The sequence below is a fragment of the Bos taurus genome, chromosome 10 (assembly GCF_002263795.3).
Source record: "Bos taurus isolate L1 Dominette 01449 registration number 42190680 breed Hereford chromosome 10, ARS-UCD2.0, whole genome shotgun sequence".
Classification (NCBI taxonomy): Eukaryota; Metazoa; Chordata; class Mammalia; order Artiodactyla; family Bovidae; genus Bos; species Bos taurus.
Window position 1 is genome coordinate 3,994,904 of NC_037337.1, and position 21,019 is coordinate 4,015,922.

A 21,019-nucleotide genomic window follows, 5' to 3' on the forward strand; every position below is an offset into this window, starting at 1 on the left:
AAACATGGTTATTTTTATACATCATACCCAAAGGAATGTGGCTTGCATTTAAATGAAAATATCCTTGGCTGATTGATAGTAACTGACTTTATACACAAAAGGGCAGGAGCCCTTAACCCAGGCAGGGTCCATGGATTGATTACAGGAAGATTCAAATAGTTTAGTAAACTATTTGAAATTGCATGCAAAATTTTGTATCTATGTATCCATACATACTTTCTGGTTAAACAATCCATAGCACAAAAAAATAAAAAGAAATTAAAAAATTAAAAAAAACAATCAAATCCATAGCTCAGATTCTCTGAAAAATACGTGACAACAAAATTATTAAGAAGCAATAGAGGGTATCCCACTGTAGTATTGTTTTATCTAGAAAATTCAGTTGGCAAAATCATTAGTTAATTCAATGCAATCTATAAGAGAGTGAAAAGCTTATTCATAGACCTAGAATGTAGTGACTTTAAGAGGAACCAACCATTTATTATCTTCTTATGACCTGAAAAAAAGAATCATTAAGATTGTTTAATTCAGTAAGCCAAAAGATATACCAAAAATACTACAAGTAACTTTACAACACACCTTTCCTCAGTAGTATCCTGATTTTAACAAATCAAGAAACCAAGGCATGACAGTCCTTGCCCACAGGTTCGCAGGAGTCTGGGGTGGTCTGTTTAACACAGGGGCATGCCTATCCTGCTTCCTCCTCTCCTGCATAAATCTAGTCCAAGCAGGTAGTCTTGGTTGCCCACAAAACAACTCCCTAAGTACAAACACAAACTGTTTTGGCTATAGCCTTCTTTCATACTACTATCCAATACCAAAAGTGAGTGGTTAAATCTAGTAAATCACATTTAGAAAATGTCTTTAAACAGCTGTATTAATATCGCCTAGGCAACATTACTATCATTACTGAAGACTATCTTAAAAGATGTCTGACATATCACTACATAGGTAAAATTTAGTGATCAGTCCACGGTATGAGACATTTGAAGTGACTTTACAACATGCAAAACAGCATTAGGCCCCCAAAGCTACTTATGCCACAAGCATGCAACTGCATTATTTTAAATTTTAAATATCTTCAAAAAATTTAGACACTTTTAAACTTTACATTTAAAAATATACCCAAGAAAGCAGTCACATAAAAATGTGAAAATCCTATGTAAAATATATCCTTGTAATAATTCCAAAAACATGCAATATAGTATGAGATATTTCACACCACAGCAGGCACATAATAAAATAAGCAGCAGAACTAGTTTTAAAACACATGCCAATGAAAATTTCATTTAGTGAAAAAACAAGCCAAATAATTCTGGAAGTGATACAGTGCAGTGGTCAAGTTTAAACAAATGGAAATTCATATTTAGTTACATGCTTCCACACATGAACTAGGTGATAAAAATTAAAATGGATAACTAATCTTAACAGTCAATGTTTTAAAAAAAGGAATTATTGGTTTTATGAATTGAAGGTTGTGCTCAATTAAGTAATGGGGAAAAAACAAAAATAAATTATGCCAGTAAAATCATGCTTTAACATGTACACTGGTGACACCCAGATTTTGACCCTCATGTTCAGAAATTTCAAAAACAAGTTTTATCCCTTTTCTGTAAGCCTCTTTTGTTTTTACAATAAAAAGTAAGGTGTAAGGCATCACACTGAACTACTTAAACCAGACAAACTATTAAATCAATATATCTTGGCTATTTTTCTAAACAGATCTTAAAAGCTCTCAAAATTTTTTTATGAATCTAAAGAACTTTTATTTTGTCTGTCTTATCTTCTACCATCGTTTTCATAAAAATAAACAATAAAATATACTTCAGGGCAATAAAGAAAACAAGACAAATCTAAAGATATTCTGAGAAGTAAGCCAGATGGAAAAAAAAAAATCAAGTCAATAGAACTAAGAATAAAACATAACAGAATCAATATTTCTCTATAACTCTGCTAATCCAGTAACTATTAGCCAAGTGCGGCTATTTAAATTTACTTAAAATTTAATATAAAAAGTCAATTCCTTGGTAGTACCCACATTTAAAATTGTCAAAAGCCATTTTTGGTTACCCTCTTGTATGGCACAGGGTCAAGCGTTTCCATGATCACACAAAGGTCTGTGGACCGTCCTACCCAAAAGCACGGTATAATAGGACGGGAGTAATGACCACTTAGAAAGGTAAAGCGGCAAAACAGGCCAAGCGAGACAATTTTCCAAGTCAAATTCCATTCATTGGGTTAATGATATTTGCTAATTATCTGAACACTCTCATTTTGCAGAATCAACACTTTCCCCCTATACCTTTAACTTCAAAGACAGATTAAACCAGTTAAGCATAAAAATGAAGACTCCAAAATTATTTCAAACTGGTTTATAGCAAATCCTCCCTCAAAAGTCATCTTTCCATCACAATTTCCCATTTAAATGACAAAAAATAGTAATAAAGCATTTTAATATCGAGTATTTCAAAACAAAATTCATCACCAATCCCAGACCTATTCCAACTGCATTATCTTCTGCCATATTCTGGCTGCAAACTACTCCCCACTGTTACTACCTGGCCACACAGTAGACGGTATCTCCTCAGTTGACATCACGCTGGCTCCCTGGTGCTGTGCAAAGGCTGCCGCCTTACGCACCACCTTAATGCAGCCACATTCTGACCATCTGATGCCTATGAGTTACATTATCCCTTTGAGTATTAGATTTTCAAACTGCAAAAACTTTCTCCACTACCCTTTGAATCAAAAGTGGGTAATGAGCAATTATTTTTTTAAGCAAACTGTTCCTACCTCTCCTCCTAATTACTAAGTTTCAACACCTCAAATTCTCAGGGTCTCACTAAAACCTATAAGAGAATGGATTACCTGTGGCTTCTAGAAGTGGCTTAAGATTTTTAAATTGAGGCATGTAGAAGAAGATGAGGAAAACAGAAAAGGGTAATATTTCAGGTGTTTATTTTCTCCACCAAAATTTAAGGTATCACCAGCATTTTCCCTCAAAAAAAAGTAGCCAATTTTACTTTAAAGGTCAACTGGAATAAAAAAAGAAATTATTTTAATATGATGAGTTGGCCCACCTTTCACACAAAAGCAATGTACATTATTTATTCACAATGAGAAAGACCCAAATGTTAAAACTCAGATCCCAAATAATTTAAAATATTAACAAAAAATACACCATATGTATAAACAAGCAAAGATTTATGGTATTAACTACCAAAATTATCAATAAAGTGAAACAAAGTGAAGTCGCTCGGTCATGCCCGACTCCTTGCGACCCCATGGACGCAGTCTACCAGGCTCCTCTGTCCTTGGGATTTTCCAGGCAAGCGTACTAGAGTGGGTTGCCATTTCCTTCTCCAGGGGATCTTCCTGACCCAGGGATCGAACCCAGGTCTCCCACGTTGTAGGCAGATGTTTTACCATCTGAGCCACCAGGGAAATTATCAATACATTTAGGCAAATTAAGGTACTGGCTTATTTAACCTCCCCAAGGCAGCAATATGGCTGTTAATTTAAGCTTTGCTCCATTAAGTAAATGTAAAGCATTTTTAAGGTAACATTTAAAAAAATAGTAACAAGGGGATGTCTTTTTCTTTAAACATATCCCATCATGGATACATACACGTGTGTGTGCATATATGACAAAATGCAAGCACTAATAATCAGAACTCCCTTTAAAAACATCAGAACTTGCTTGAAAATTTAGTCCTGTTGACCTTTAAGTCATGTCAGCCCAATTTGTTCACTTTCTACATGATTTTGAAGACTTGACCACTGATGATGATTTTAATTTATCTCTATAAAGTTATTTAATTTAAATCCAACACTATACTGCCTGCGGCCACACAAGCAATAAAGCATTTTCTACCTCTCCACCCCAAAGATCTCCGTTGTGATGCTGTGAACAATGAACAGAAAGCCGGATTTAGAATTTAATTTCAAAGAGAAGATTCACAACATGTTAACAAAAGATAAAGCAGTAACTGTGTCCTACACATAACACAATTATTGAATTGACAGTAAAAAATGTGTTCCTCCTGGTACACATGGTATTTATATAAAGCCACCAATGTAAAGCATTCATCGAGGTTATTTTATCACAGTTCAGAATTAAACACTGTTGGTGCAGCAATTAAGAGCCTATACTTCATCCTGTGGATCTGTGTTTTTAAACAATCACATATTTGTGTTTTTAAACAATTACTTATGGTAACTGTTGAAAATACAAAGTCAAAGTAAAGTATCTTTGCTTGTTTTAAGTGACCGAAATCAGCACAATAAATAAATATTACTAACACTGATTGTATCTTAATGACAACAGACAAATGGGACATGACGACAAAATGGGAGAAAAATCTTGTGTGTATATATATATACACACACATACGACCAAAAACGAACAGCTATACAGCTCTTTTAGATTTTACAACTTAATATGCTAATGTTATAGATACACATCTTGCTCTCCTTTCAAGGCATCCTTTTATTTTAAAATGTGTCAAATGAAACATGCAATGCAATTTGAAAGAAATGCATGTGAAAGTGTAAGCCACACATCATTTTACATTTTCCAATGTGTGTGCACTCAGGCATGTCCGACTCTCTGCGACCCCACGGGCTGTATCCAGCCAGGCTCCTCTGTCCATGGGATTTTCCAGGCAAGGATACTGGAGTGGGTTGCCATTTCCTCCTCCATTTTCCAATAGCCATATCAAAAAAGTAAAAATAAAGAAGTGAAGCTAATTTTAGAAATACATATTTAGTAATATAATATATTCAAAAACTATCATTTCAAAATGTAATATAAAATTATTAGAGATATTTATGTTCATTTTTTCCTTCTAAGAGCTCCACATGTATCCCTCCATTCAGACTACCGTGTTTCACGTGCTCAACAGCCATATGTGGCCAGTATACTGGACAGACCTGGAACGTCTGCTGCGAACATACCTAGAGCACTACTACTCTCCCATGAGACAGCCATCATATTCTGCAGTCACACCCTTCTCCCAGCTAACATTCTTATTTCCTTTAATCACTCTCCGCAGAGCAGCTTTCTAACTTGTCCCCTGTCAGGACACAGTTCAGATTAAAAGGGCTCTTCCTAAAGAAGAGGGAAGAACATATCTAGTAAATCTACTTTTGATCTCTTGTCCTGGAAAACAATGCCATTATCAATGAAGATAAGCCATTATGGCATGCTCTATACAAATCTCATAGCAGACGTTTGCCATTCAACATCCATGCGACAAATATTTATTGAATGGCTACCAACTGCTGGGCTAGGTAAGTTCCTGGAATCAGAAACAGTTAACTATTTTTTATTCATGTTTTATACTGATTCTACAAAAACTAACCAAGTCTTAAGATTAAAAGCCTAAACATAATAAAGAATTTCATGAAATACACATGTGAGCTCAATCTAAAGATCAGTAAAAATACTAGTATTTAACTAGAATCTCATTTAATGGACTGGGCTGAACATTAGTATACAAAAAGTGGATCTTGTTCATCAATCAAGCCAGGATCCCTAATTATTCTCTAAGAATCTACTAATAGAAGATGAACTTTTATCTGGTAGAATGGTTTCAAGCTATCACCGTCTTTCCTACCCTCCTCAGTACACCAGTCTCCTCTCAGGAGGAAAACATGAAAGTGATAAGTTCACAAAGAGCAAAGCCCTCTCCACCCTCATGCACCCTGCACCTCCCAGTTACCCAATGCTCCCTTTTATGTATACACATACAACTTTTATGTGCGTAAAATACCCTCCAAGCAACTAGTGATTACCATTTAAAGAAAAATTCATGGATTTAAAATACCATAGTACCACTCTTAGCACAAATCTCCTCTTATCCACTCTCTAATGGAACACACAGACACAAATACTGCCCAAGGAGATTCCGTATCATAGCACAACCAGAGGTGATGGCATTCTCTAGCACGCAAATGAGAAAAAGATCTTTTTCTGATTTTAAAAAAAAAGTTTCGTTTTTGGGTTGTTTTTTTTTTTGTTTTTTTTTTTTACAATATTAAAAAGTTACTCCTAAACGAAAGAGAAATAGAGTGGACAAAGGATGAAACTGGAAACTTCAAAGCCCAAACTAGGCAGAGCTGAAGCCCTGAGATCTGGTGCTCATGGCCACTAGAGGACTCTCCTCAACAGGAAGGAAGTGCTGAAGGTAAGGCTGTGACATTTCTATCCAAACCTTTGCCTCCTCTTGATTCTCACTGCTCATTCTGGCCCTTAATTTTCCAATGGCCTTGTTCCCAGTGATTTCAAATTCATTTTGATCTACATTAATCCTGCAATAGATGTTCAGAAGAAAAAAATACCATCCCAGTAGTGTTGGAGAAGACTTGAGAGTCCCGTGGACTGCAAGGAGATCAAACCAGTCCATCCTAAAGAAAATTAGTCCTGAATATTCATTGGAAGGACTGATGCTGAAACTGAAACTCCAATATTTCAGCCACCTGATGCAAAGAACTGACCCCTTGGAAAAGATCCTGATGCTAGGAAAGATTGAAGGTAGAAGGAAAAGGGAATGACAGATGATGAGATGGTTGGATGGCATCACCGACTCAATGGACATGAGCTTGCGTAAACTCCCGGAGTTGGTGATGGACAGGGAAGCCTGGCGTGCTGCAGTACATGGTGTCGAAAAGAGTCGGAAACGACTGAGCAACTCAACTGAACTGAGATCTACTTCTATAAACTATTACAGAATTCCACTGTTTAGCTGATGTTCAAAATTGTTATTTTAAAATCTGGATCAAAAAAAATGGCTGAAGAATAAAATGTATTAGAATGATACCAAATAACATTACTCTGAAAGGCTTCTGGGACTAGGCATTACATAGTCTCACCCTTTAATTTTGCATATTTATTTACCTATTACCAAACATAGAAGAGTCCCTAGTAAGTACTTCAGTAGTCCATTATTTCAACCCTCCTATAAAGGACATCACAGGGTTATAGAACATGCCCTAAAATACAGACACAGTTAACAATGGGTTTAACACAAAGCTGGTGTTCAACATCCAATATCCACTTTAAATGAATATCAAAAGACAATTAAAAGTTCATTCTGACATTTTAAAAGTTCATTTTAAGAGAGAGAGAGATTCTTGTATAAGTACAGTTTTAATTTATTCACCTGGAAAGATTAACCCCCAAAATGATGAAATTTCCCTTCTACAATTATCTCTGAACATATAAACAAGCTTCATCAGCCGGTTCTACCACATACCTGGTCTGCTAATTCTGTCAATTTTATCCACACTAGGGGAGGGAAGCCGAAGTCGAGGACTGCTCTGATTGGAGTTGTCAGACCCCACGTCATTGAATGAATCATCAAGCATCAGTAAGAGCTCCTTCACGCATTTATGACAGATGCTATGCTGACAAGGGAGAATCAACGGGTGGGTGAACAGCTCCTTGCATGCCGGGCAAATGAGCTCTCTTTCGATATTCTTAATGGTAACCTTAATGAGAAGCAGAAATCAGAACAAAAGGCTTTTAGTGTGTAAATACATTAACTTGCTTATACCCCGTGTATAAATACATATATAATTACTACCAAAAAGAATTAAAGATTTTTTAAAATCTGAAGTTTCTTTTTGGGCTATGAAAGTCTACACCATTATTTTATCCACCCCCTCATCATCGCTTGGCCTAGAAGTGAACGAACGGACATGAGATTTTACGTGAGATGGTAAAAGTGTGTGTGTATATATATATATATATATATATATTTGAAATATGAGAAAAATTAGCATAAAATATTTGGCATCCATAATATTTCGCCTTCAGTGAAATTCTGAAAGTAGATTACTTTAATAAAAATTAAGAATATAGCACCAAAAAAAAAAAAAAAGAATGCAGCACTAAGAACAGGATTATTCCTATTTAGCACATTAGCTCTGTAACTGACAAGTAACAGGAGCTGGTAAAAACTAGACTAGTCATTATGTTCCTGGACCCTATTTGAAATCTACTTACAAGCTGAATGATCAGCAATTTTCTACATTAAACGTGATCATTTTCCACATGCAGAAACTGTAATGTATGTAAAATACTTGAGGTTCTCAGGCTGAATACCAAAGCAGTTATGTTGAAAGCACTTTATGAATACTAAAAGGGTAGGGAGGATTACAAAGAACCAGTATAAGTGCTCTCAATGCTACAAGCTTGCACTATTTTCAATGAGAAACACTTAAGACTCATCACAACTATAAAGGTCTAATGACCTCATACCAGCTTTCCCATCCTTTGCCTGTGCAGTTTTCCCTCCATGGATCCCAAGCTTCAGGTGCTATGAATCTATATTTAGCATCCTTGCAATTGTAATAATGGTACAACGTTAGTCAACCATTTCCACTACACACATAAAATTAAAACTGAATCAATTCACTTCTTTTAGTTAAATAAAAATGTATGCGAGTCTATTCCCCTTAAAATGACACCAAGTGAGTTAATAATCCCTGACGACAGTACTTCAGCCAACGGGCTTTATCACTGTCCGTGGGTCGTGCAATGCAGCGGTTCTTGCTGCATCACTCAATAAATTATTTAGTAAAGCCCGCATCACGTCAGTTTTAGAAAATCTGGAAGATACCCACACTTCACAATTCACATCAAAGAATACAGAATCTTCACATCCTATCTCATTTCATAAAGAATTTGACACCTAATTCAAAGGGAAATATTGTCTTTCAAAATCCAAAACAGATTCTCACGCCCTATTTTATGGGAGGTTTACCTCTCATTGGAAGATCTAAAATCATTTCCACTTTTCTTGTAAACAGAGCAGTGTATAAGCTTTCTAATCACGATGGATATAAAGCAATTCTTACGCAAAAGAAAAACGAGTGTTCATTTTACATACATTGAAGGGAAGCAATCTGATTACTAGAAATGTGGTGTGGTGGCTCCCCCAATTAAGCCATTTCAAAATAAATGAGGTTCGACGGAAAACCAACAAGTTGAGAAGAACTGCACTGCACACCCGACTCCCTGAAACAAAAGCACTTGAACCCCGACAGCTGCCGGAGCAAGTCCGCCCCGCGCGGGCAGGCAAAGCCGGGGAAGAGCCAGCGCTCGCGGCGACCGCGGGCCGGGCTCGCGGGGGTCCGAGGAGGACTCGAGCGCCAGCCCCGCCGTGCTCCGGGACAAAGGGCGGCGGTCCCGGCGCCCGGGGCCGCAGCGGGCCCCCGACTCCTTAAGGCGAATTCGGCAGTCTGAAGGCCACTGGAGAGCCCCTCCCCAACTCCCCGAGGCTCTCAGGTGGGCCATCGCCGCGCCCGAGAGGCGCCCCCTTCCGGGCCCGGGTGACCTCGAATCCGACCCTCCCCTCCCAGGGGCAGACAGGGGGCGCCCGGGGTTACAGAACCGGCCCGGGGCGCGGAAGGCGAAGAGGAAGCGGGGCCACCGCACGCCCGCCCCCGCTCCTCGGGAAGAGAGGCTCGCTCCCGGCTCAGGGCAGCGGAGACCGAGCGCGCGGGGCCCTGGCGCGCCGCCCTCGGGGCTGAGGCAGCCGCCGCGCCCCTACCCACCAGCGAGTCTGAGCCGTCCCCCTCCATCGCAGCCTCGGTGTCATCAACGGCAGGGCCCCAGCAGGCAGACGCGCGGCCCCGGGGAGGCTCTGGCGGGCGGGTTCCCGCGGCGGCCGCCGAGCCTCGGTTCGGACCCGGAGGGCAAGCTGGTCAGCCGGCCCCGGCCAGCGGACCGACGCGGGCAGGAGGCGGCCAGGGCGGACTACAGCACAGGCGCGGAGAGCCGAGCTCTGCTCCTGCGACGGCCCCGGGAATCGCGGCCCGCGACCGGCTGCGGCGGCGGCTCCTGCGGACTGCGGCGGGGCGGGCGGCCGCGCGGAGACCCAGGCGCGGGCCGCGGAGGGCGGGGCGGGGCGGGGCGGCGGCGTCGCCCGGGCGACAGCGCCCACCGCACAAAGGGGGCGGGGAGGCCCGCGGCCGCGCGGCGGGCGGGTGTGGCCTGCGCCGGGGTCTCCGCGCTCCGCCGCCGCCGCCTCGGCCCGCTCCCTGCCGCCCGGGGCGCCCGCCCGAGCCGCGGCCGAAGCCCCCTGACGGGGTCGGGAGCCTCGGAGGGGCGGAAGCGAAGGCGGGGAAGGGGCGGCGGCGGCGGCGGAGGGCCGAGCCGGGGCGGGGCCGAGGTGGAGCCGTGCCGCCTGCATCCTGGGCCGCTTCTCCGCGCCATCCCTCGGCTCTGCCTCCGGACGTCCGCGCCTTCGGTAAAGCGCGCCTTGAGCATCACAGACAAGCACCACTTCCTGACCCTAGACGGGGCGGTGAGGCGAGGTCGAGCCCAGACCTCCTTCCCCATGTTGTCGCACCGGTGCCGCGCGCGGCAGGGAGGCGACCAGGGAAAGAGCCGGCTCACACCGCCCTACCCGGGCCGGGGGTTTCCCCGAGCGGGTCCCTGCCCCAGCCCCGCACCCCTCCTCTTCGGCCCGATGCGCAAGGCGAGCTGCACGTTCCCTAAAGGCTGCTCGCCAGGCACTCATGCTCTGCTTCTGCTTTTACACACCAAGGCGCGGCGCCGTCACGCACGGCACGTTCTTGCCAAGTGGCGCTTGGACACGCCGCAGGGTTGGGGTCCCTCTCCCTGGGTACTGGCCAGGAATTGCAGCGTTCCTACCCGACTTAGGGTGTGCGTCCCGTCCATGCCGCCACTGCTCTGCGGGTCCCTGCCACCCAGCCCCGGCATGGAGGGTGCGGGGAAATGGGAACAGGTGGTCCTGAACTGCTCCCGCACCCACGCACCCGCTGGTGGGCGCGCCCAGCCAGTGGTCAGGCCCAGCTTCTCCAGCTCGAAGACTGCTGCTGCTAAGTCACTTCAGTCGTGTCCGACTCTGTGCGACCCCATAGACAGCAGCCCACCAGGCTTCCCTGTCCCTGGGATTCTCCAGGCAAGAACACTGGAATGGGTTGCCATTTCCTTCTCCAATGCATGAAAAATGAAAAGTGAAAGTGAAGTCGCTCAGTCGTGTCCGACTCTGTGCGACCCCATGGACTGCCGCCTACCAGGCTCCTCCGTCCATGGGATTTTCCAGGCAAGAATACTGGAGTGGGGTGCCATTGCCTTCTCCGAGCTCGAAGACTAGCTGCGCAAAATTCACCTGCTGAAGTCCAAGCGCGTTTCCTCCAGATTTCAAGACAATTCGAAAACAAATGAACCTGGGTTTGTTGAAAGCCGTCTTGTTAGATCACGCCCCTGCCCTTCCAGCGGGCTAAATAATTCCATTCTCTTATGTGTAGACTGAGAAAACAGGCGCTCTAAACAAACAGCTGGGCGAGGGAACCGCAGAGCTGTAGCGCGGAATCCCGAGTAGGTTTTGACCCACTTCCCACTTTTGTTTCCTTTTGGGACAAGTCTCTCGCTGTGACCAGTTCCGCCGTCTTTCCACAGCACTGTCAGCAGAGGTAGCCTCTTCTCCAGACGACAATTAAATGACAGTGTGGCAGGGTACAATTGAAAACAGCAATGGACCATAGCAAAGGTCTTTAATGGAATGCCCTCAGTTTACAGATAAGGTGCAGAGAGGACGAACACCTCACCGAGTAATGCCTGGTTGCGTGGCTTTACAGGCTGGAGTTGAGGCTGCTTCCTCCCCACGGGGTCTGAATCGTCCTAATCCGGGGGAACTGAGGAAAATAAATGCCTGCGAAATTTAGTAGCCTGTACGATGTCCGACACAATGTTCTCGTATAGATTTTAAAAGGCTCAACCATTAATAAGCATCATAAACCAATTTTTGTTTTTAATTATGGTCTTTTGGTTCAATAATTACCCTGTCGCTCTAATCTTACACCACCCCACTTGAATAGTGCGTTAGTCCAAAACGAATCAGTTGAAGTACAGACTAAAAGAGATTAGGTTTCGTTAACATGAACTAAAAAAAAAAACTGTAGAGACAACATTTGGCTGCAAGTAAACTTGAAAGTCCTTCCATTATGCAAATCAAATGCCAGTAAGTTGCCATTTTCCATCTTATTCTCAAAGTTCAAAAGTTACCTCAATACACTTGGTTGAGAATGGGGGAAACAGGCACCTTCAAACTTTTTTGTAATAGTGCAGATTGGTTTGGTTTATTTGAAGGGAAATTTTGCAAATTCTATCAAAAAAATTTCAGTGCTTCTACTTTTAAGCAATTCCACTTCTAATAATTTTCCCACTGAAAGACGTGTGTGTGTGTGTGTGTATGCACAAAAATATGTACACAGATCTCTGAGGGACTTTATTTGTAGAAATTAAATATCTACCATTCATAATGCACATTCACACCATGGAATACTATTTAGCAGTTAAAATGAATGCACTGATGAGAAAGGACTTCTAAAATAGTGTAAAAACAAACCAAAAAAAAAAACCATATGGATTCTGTATGTTGCCATTTTGGCAAAAATAAAAAAGATGAGACAAGCAGGCATATTGTTTATGTGCACAAATAAGCAAATAAAAACGTCTGCAATAGAGCACAAGAAATGCTAACAGTGTTGTGAAGAAGTAAGGGGATGAAGCAGGTGTGGAAGACTTTCCTTCCACATTGTATTGTTTGCACTTTATAGTATGTACCTGTTTTAGTTCTAGAAACTTTTTAATGTAATTTAACCCATAACCGTTTTTATACTTATGTAAACTCATCCATATACTTTTAAAAGCAAAACAGGGGAGGGTGAATATTGGTAAGAAGAAAGCAAATTTGAAAACCACCAGTCTAAACTGCCACTCTCCCACCTACCTAGTCATTGCTCTTCCCATGGCTGCCATGCTTGGGGTCATCTTATCACTTTCTCCCAACACCCATCCATCTATCAAAGAGAACCAATACCTTTCTCAGTTGCTCAACTGAAAGTCCTATGGGTTTGGAGATTTTAAAAAATCCTTCTCTCTCCTTTCCCCATCCCTCTCTCTGACAGCCTTCAAATGCTCTTGCAGAAACACAAGAGTCCAGTATTGTATGTGGGGCCTAGAACTACCATGCTTCTTCTTAGTAGGTACTGGGAAGCTTTTGAAGATGTTTAAGTAGGAATGACACAGAAGATGTGTTTTGTTTTATAAATCCCTATTCTCCCAATTTGTCCTGCATACACTATCCCTTGGTGCCTCCTCCCCCTCAGTTTGGAGTATCCTAGTACCTTCTTTTCCAAGTTTCTTTTAAAACATGGGTCAAAATTCAACACAAGGAAGCCTATTCCACATCTGTCACCCACTCAGTCGCTTGACCTTTATACTCTTGCCTACATTATGATATCTTATGCTTGTTGGCATTGTGTAATTGCTCTTCTATCACAGGGCCGTGAACTGTTTCGAATCTATCTGTTTCATGAAGTCCAAAAGGACAATTTCTCCTCCTTCACCTGCTAACAACCACCACTCCCAAAACACACACACACACACACACACTCACACACACACATTATTCAGGTCTGGTAAAATAGAGGCCCAAAAAATGTTCATGAGCTCACACTTAAAATATAAGCCTGATACCCTTTAGGCTATACAGTATTCATTAAATTAACCATCTCTCTTTCCACACTGATTCCTAATACCACACAAGAGATTAAATTCCAGGCTGAGTCATGTCCTAATGGCCATGGTGCGTATCTCAGTCAGTGCCATGAGGCACCACTGGCTCTTCATCTGTTCAGTCTGAGGTCAAACAGCCAGAGTACCATTCTGTGAGTATATCCTGAGCAAGAATGAGCAACCAGGTGACATGGCCAGCATACTCCTAAACCTTGCCCCCTGTTTGGAAACAATCTGGGTTTTCAATTAAGAGAGCCCTGGACTTAGGTGGTGAGGAAGGTGGCAATGAAGTCAAACCACAGGGCATTCCAGTAGATTGGCACATGCACTGTCTGTGCTGCTGGGTACCAGGAAGTTACAGGTAAAGGGACAATAAATGACACTTACCAGTTACTGACCTAAGTCTCTGGCAGGCCCAGCTCACCTGTCATAAAGAGTTTCTATGGGAACAACCTCAGAGGAGAGGAGTCCAGCCAGCCAGGAAGTTCAGATTTCCCTTGGTGGGCCAACTTCTGCTCACCTTTCAAGCTGCAGATCTAGTCTCCATCCTCATGAGTCTAGTTCTCACTGATCAGTTCCCCTTACTCTGAGCTACTCGAGTACTCCCCTTACTGCTCAGTTTAACACAATTACATGCTCTTATTCCATACACTCATGTCTGACGTTTTATAAACTTTATCTCCCCAACCATTTCAAGCTTTTGTTTGTTTAAAAGAAAATCCAGGAGGCATTCATCGGCTAACTGGTAGCACCAGACCAACAATTTCAGAGTTGGTAGGAGGTACACAGCGCTGCCCTGGTAGACATGTTTCCATTAATGACAGGAGTGTATTGGCTGCGTAACTGGTAGACAAAGGGGTCCTTTAGCCAACTTAGGATGAACATCAATAATACTTAGGGGCTGTTAGCAGGTCCCTATAACTGCGTCTCACTATTCCTATACTTAGGGTTTCCAGTTTTAGCAAATAAAAACATAGGACACCCTGATAAATCTGAATTTCACATACATAATGAACTTTTTTTTAGTATATCTCAAATATTGAATGGGATATACTTAGATTAAAAATTGGTTGTTTACCTGAAATTCAAATTTAACTCTACATCTGGCATTTTATCTGGCACCTCTACCTTCCATTGTTAAATAATCATAATTTGCATATAAGGTGTCTCAAGACCAAAACCTATCGTCAAAGTAAGTAGATGTAATAGCTTTACTTATTGAAGGCCTACTAGGTGCTAATAACAGTGTTAAGAACTTTGCACAAAATATTCATCTAATCCTTGCAATAACCCTGTGAAATAGGTATACTTCCCTTCAGAGGGGACATTAACAATGACAACTTCTCTCCAGCTTTATCCAGAGATTAAGTAATACCATCAAGGACACATGCCTACACACCAAGAGCTAAGATTCAAACCTGAGACTCACTCTAGCCTCCCTACTTTAGCACTGCCCACAAGTAAGCATCTAACATGTAATTTACAATTTCATAGAAAATGTGATTAAACATTATTTGACAAAGTCATTTCACAGAAAGTTTTTCCCTCCCAAATTATCTTTGAGCAATATAGTAAAAACATCAGAAGAAAATTCTAATATTTACAAAATTAGCCATTTTCAAGTGATATTGCTAACACCTAAATCTCTTTGTGTTCCCTCCTCCCAACACACACACTTTGCCCAATCCCAAGATATAAAAAAAATATTTTAAAGAACACTTTGCAGTGGATACAACCTTAGTATTATCACCCAGTTTAGATCCAGTTGTGAAAGCAACTATCTATTGAGTCTTCAGAAACAGATCATTTGGTGGTATTTTTATTTTAGTCCCAGGAGATGTTTAAGACTTCACACTAGATTTGAGGGTTTTCCAAACGTACTTCTTTCAGTGCATAAGCATCTTGTTTGAAAGCAAATTTTGTGTTTATAAACGTTCTTCAATTCTTTGTGTGACAAAGATATTCAAAGTTAAAAGTAATAATTCACCAAGTAATGGAATCATCACTGTTTCTCTATTAAAATTAAATGTAAGCTTTCCAAAGCCTCTTTGGATGTGCCCTAACAGTAACTATTGAACTGTAGGAAATAAGTGCTTTCTGGCTATGAATACATAAATATAAATATGTTTAAACTCTAAATAAAGACGTACACTAAATATAAATTCTTCTAGGTTTCCTGTCATCAAGTTTTCATTATATGATTCCAGAAAAGTATGCAATGGTGTAGAGAAAATAAATGTGTGAAGATGATAACAAATTAATAAGGTACATCTTTCTAGAGACCAAAACAGTTTGAAAACACTGCATTGTGTAATGCTAGATTTTGATCACAGATTTGGAAAGCTCTCTTTTAGTCCAAAGAGATGAGTTACAGAAGAAAAACAAAACAAAACCACAGATTGGGAGAAGATATTTGCAAATGATCTGATCAACAAGGGATTAGTCTCCAAAATTTACAAATAGCTCATGACACTTAACAGCATCAAAACAAACAACCCAATCAACAAATGGGCAGAAGACCAAACAGCCATTTCTCCAAAGAAGACATACATGTGGTCAAGAAGCACAGGAAAAGGTGTTCAACATTGCTAATTATTAGAGAAATGCAAATAAAAACTACAATGAGATATCACTTCATATAACCATGTGGTTATTATAAAAAAATCCACAAACGATAAGATTGGAGAGTGTGTGGAGAGAAGGGAACTCACTTACACTGTTGGTGGCAATGTAAATTGGTACAGCCACAATGGAAAACACTATGGAGGTTCCTTAAAAAACCAAAAATAGACCTACCATATGACCCGCTCCTGGGCATACATCCAGAGAAAAACATGATCTGAAAGGATAATGCACCCCGATGTTCATTGCAGCACTGTGTACAATAGCCAAGACATGGAAGCAACCTGAATGTTCACAGGTTGACAGAGGAATGGACAAGAAAGGTGTGGTACATGTATCAATGGAATATTACCCAGTCATTTGCAGCAACATGAATGGACCTAGAGACTGTCATACTGAGTGAAGTAAGTCAGACAGAGAAGCAGAAACATCATATAACATCCCTTATTTGTGGAATCTAAAAAGATATGATACGAGTGAACTTACAAAACAGAAAGAGGCTCACAGACTCAGAGAAGGAACTTGTGGTTTCTGGGTGAGACAGGCCAGCGGGCTGAACAGGGGAAGGATGGGGGGAAGGGATAGTTAAGGAGTTTGGGATGGACACCCACACACTGCTGCTGCTGCTGCTGCTGCTGCTAAGTCGCTTCAGTCGTGTCTGACTCTGTGCGACCCCATAGACGGCAGCCCACCAGGCTCCCCCGCCCCTGGGATTCTCCAGGCAAGAACACTGGAGTAGGTTGCCAGTTCCTTCTCCAACGCATGAAAGTGAAGTCACTCAGTCCTGTCTGACTCCTAGGGACCCCATGGACTGCAGCCTACCAGGCTCCTCTGTCCATGGGATTTTCCAGGCAAGAGTACTGGAGTGGGCTGCCATTGCCTTCTCTGCATCTACACACTGCTATATTTAAAATGGATAACCAACAAAGTCCTACTGTATACCACATGGAACTCTGCTCAATGTTATGTGGCAGCCTGGAAGGGAAGGGAGTTTGGGGGAGAATAGATACATGTGTATGTATGACTGAGTCCCTGTGCTGTTCACCTGAAACTATCACAACATTGTTAATCGGCTAGGCCCCAGTACAAAATATGAAGTTTTTTGGGAAAAAAAAAAAACAAACCGCAAACTTCAGAAAGTGGCTTCCAGAAATGGTACAAATTTCTGTGATAGTGAAATATAAGGAGTCCATTTACATTGATTTTTAAACCTCTTGAGAATAAATCATAGGTATCACCCATACTCATAGAGTATTGTTGGATGAACAGAAAGACCACAGTGGGAGAGATCACTGTGTACTTTAAATATTAAAGTAATCATCACAGTAGAGTCAATAAGCTGATCAAGTTCATCATGTGGGTTTTATGTTACCCTGAGATGAAAGGCTCACCTCCCACATTCAGAGAACACAATGGCAGGCTAATTTAATTTGAAGTAGACACAAAGAAAACTGCTGCCCCTGGGAAACGCAGTGGATTGGAGGTGGGAGTGAAGTTCCACCTTTGACTTTGTAAAGTTTTCGATAAAACTTGAATATTTTGCAAGCTAAGTCGCTTCAGTCGTGTCCGACTCTGTGCAACCCCATAGATGGCAGCCCACCAGGCTCCGCCGTCCCTGGGATTCTCCAGGCAAGAATACTGGAGTGGGTTGCCATTTCCTTCTCCAATGCATAAAAGAGAAAAATGAAAGTGAAGTCGCTCAGTCGTGTGCGATTCTTCCCGACCCCATGGACTGCAGCCTACCAGGCTCCTCCATCCATGGATTTTACAGGCAAGAGTACTGGAGTGGGGTGCCATTGCCTTCTCCAATATTTTGCAATGACCATATATTAAATGTTTTAAAATTTTAAAGCCATCAGAGAAAAGTGAAAGAAATTATGATGATGGTCAACCCACTGGTCCCAACTTTGAAGGAAGGGGAGGAAAGGGGAGGGGGCAAGAAGACAAGAGCCTCAACTCTTTTGTTTTAAACTTCACAAACCTGGTGTAATTAGATCCATTTCATATTATTCTTTACATTACCAACTTGAGCTACAAAGTGGAACCTAACTTCTCAGAGGAAAAGAAAGCAAGTCAAACCTCAGAGGTCTGTTAGTCCATGGCTAATGCTCAGTAAGGTATTCAGTGTTCAAATCCTATATAATCACGTATATGAGGAGGGTTTAAGAAGAACCAGGAGGAGCAGAGTTATAAGGAAAGAGGGCAGAGAAGAAGCTTGAGTTGTAATGGTTAAGAGGCTACTCCTGACCCCTCACTCCACCAGATAAAAGGCAGAGACCCTACTGTGAGAGTCCACTTTCCCACCCCAGAGATTTCACAGGCACACCTGCCCCTCTGACTCTGGAAGTCAGCTGAGCTCACGCCTCCACATCGGCTACAGGCCCTTTTCTGAAGAGGGTCCACCTAGTGGAGAGTGAGGCAGAGAAATTCAGGGGATAAAGCCAGGAGGTTCTGAGTCATCTTTTTTCACTACAGTGAGCGTACTGTGAAACACAATGCTAATTGCAAGAGGTTCGTTTCCTTCACCTGACTTTATTATAAGACGTTTTAAGGGTTCATGAATGATTCCGCCCTCCTTGCCCATTTAGTGTTCATGAGAAGTTCACCTGCCTGCTTCATAATCACCTGGGATGTCAACTTGCAGATCCCTGGATCCTACCTCAAAACTATTCTCTCCTAATATCAAGTGTTGCCTGCTTACTGAAGGACAGTATTAGCCAAGGAATACAATTCCAGCTAACTCTGAAGAATGCCTGAGCACCAGGGGCCTAAACTGACCTCTCAGCCATTCTGCTCCTGATCCCATCTAGGGTGGGCCATTGATTTTGTAACCAACAAAAGTCATCCTCCTCCCCCGTCTGGTTCCTGGGCAACCAGGGTCCTGCTGTGTGCTTTAGACAGGCCAGGATTGCCCCCTGGAAGCCAGCCTCCTCGCTCAGCACTTTCTTCTGAACTTCTCTCCCCAGGGTCGATCCTCCAGAGGGTGGAGAGGGTTGTGGTACGCACTCCAGACCGGGGGTGGCGAAGGGAGGTGCTTGTGGCCAAGGGGAAGCTGTTTGGGGCGACAAAGAGCTTGGAGATGCTGGCCAGAATGTCCCTACGCGTGTGCTGGAGGCCCCTCGAAGTGTAGGATGGAGCCTCGGGACATGAAAGAAAGTCGAACCGGTGTCCTCCGTTTCTGCTTCTGGTCCAGGGTGTAAATGTCAGGGATGGCCTGAAACACTGACTCTACTAAAGAAAAGTGAATAAGCATTCTGTTTTGGGTGCGTGTATTCCTTGTTTGCACAACAAGAGAGGGAATTCAGGAGGCCCACAGTTAGCCCGGGACCCTTTGGTCAGGGAGGACGTTAACCTGCTCCCCAGCCGTGGCACTGTCTGGCCTGAAGCATCCACGTTGCCGGGATTGGTGAGATACGAGACTCATGTTCCAGGGGCTCACAGCATAGCTGCAGATCATCCTTCTTTTCATGATGACCTTGCGCAGGGCATCTTTTTCTCGTCTGTGCCATAACCTTTTCTCGAAACTCCAGCTGCAGAGGACAAATGCAGACGCCGTTTCTCGCTTTCTAAGCACAGACGAATCCTGGCGGACCGCGGGACCTTCACATTTCCCAGTTCTTCCCGCCTGTAAACCACATAGGAGCCTCTCCAGGCACTTTCTCAGATGTAGCTCCGAAGGCAGACTCCTGCAAGGCTTTCCGCTTCAGCAAGGCGCCACTCCGCCCGGCAGAGGGCGGGGTCACCAGGCGTCACCGACAGCGCCAGCCTGGGTTTCCAAGGACTCCGAAAGGAACAGGTGCCTGGCTGAAACCCGGTGCCTTTGCATCTCCCTCTGCCCTCCAAAGGAAGGACGCCTGAAATGTTCCGGGCCTAGGACAACGGCCGAGGACCTGAAAACACCAGGGCTGGGAGAACCGGGGTTCTGCCCCTACTTATCCGCCGTAAGGTCGGACTGCGTGAACCCGATCCCACCCTCATAGTCTATCCACCGTCTGGTCCAGCCTTCCCTCCGCACTCTGCGCCTGGACAGACCAGGTCAACCACACGATGTCAACCACGCTTAGGAGCCCTGGGCGCGTCGAGGAGCGCCCCCTGGCCAACGCCCGGCCCTCCTGCCCATCTTCGCAGGCTAAGCCCTTGCCCCTTTCGGTCCCCAGAGCCCCCGCCGTCACCCAGCTGGCCAAGTCCTTTTTGGCTCATTTCAGAGATGCCGCGCTATTAATGGGGGTGGAGAGGGTGGGAGGTCAGACGTCTGGTTTGCTTTCAGCAGCGGCTGGGCGTCCTGGCTGAGGACACGGACCTGGGACTCCAGTCCCGCCCTCCCCGGGGGCTGCCAGGGCCCGGGACATCTGCAGCCACAGGCCAAGTAGTGCCCGGAGCTGGGGGCGGGGGGTGGGGTTGGGGGCGGAACCCAGGCCGCAGCTCCGCGCGCCCCGGCACTTACCTTGCCTCTGGCTAACAATTCCATGATGTAGCCAAATTCACTAACCTCCCCCGACTCAGACATGGTTAAGATCCTTCGCAAACTCTGGAGGAAGGAGGCAGGTGCACCGAATTTGTCCTTTTCCTCTCTTTTCTCTGTTTTTAGCCTGAGTTTTGCCAAGCGCCCTGCCAGGATGCTGTTAACGAGGAAAAACGAGAAAGCGAGGGGGAAAAGCAAAATGCAGAGTTGGGTGGAAGGAAGGCCATGGAGGGCTCCTGGGTAGCCACGACTGGCGTTCTTAGCTCAGGACAGGGCGATGTAACGGAACAAACGAGGGCGGCGGCGGCGACCGTGAAATCCACACCAGGCGGAGCCCGGCTCGGAGGCCCCGCCTCCTTGGGGGTCGCGGCCCGCGCCTC

The 21,019-nt window shown here is 43.7% G+C and overlaps 1 protein-coding gene across 2 annotated transcripts in view; it reads right to left on the reverse strand.

Moving 5' to 3' along the window:
• TRIM36 (tripartite motif containing 36) overlaps positions 1–20,684 on the reverse strand; it is a 43,155-nt gene extending 22,471 nt beyond the window's left edge. Inside the window, exons 1-2 of one of the 2 annotated variants that reach the window (NM_001206726.2) lie at positions 20,622–20,684; positions 7,257–7,491 (exon numbers count right to left, since the gene is read on the reverse strand). In NM_001206726.2, coding sequence (NP_001193655.1) covers positions 7,257–7,491; positions 20,622–20,684 — 298 coding nt within the window. Of the gene's footprint in view, positions 1–7,256; positions 7,492–9,561; positions 9,854–20,621 lie in introns of those variants that run through there. The other variant, XM_024997722.2, reaches the window with a different exon arrangement.
• Between the last annotated feature and the right edge of the window lie 335 nt (positions 20,685–21,019).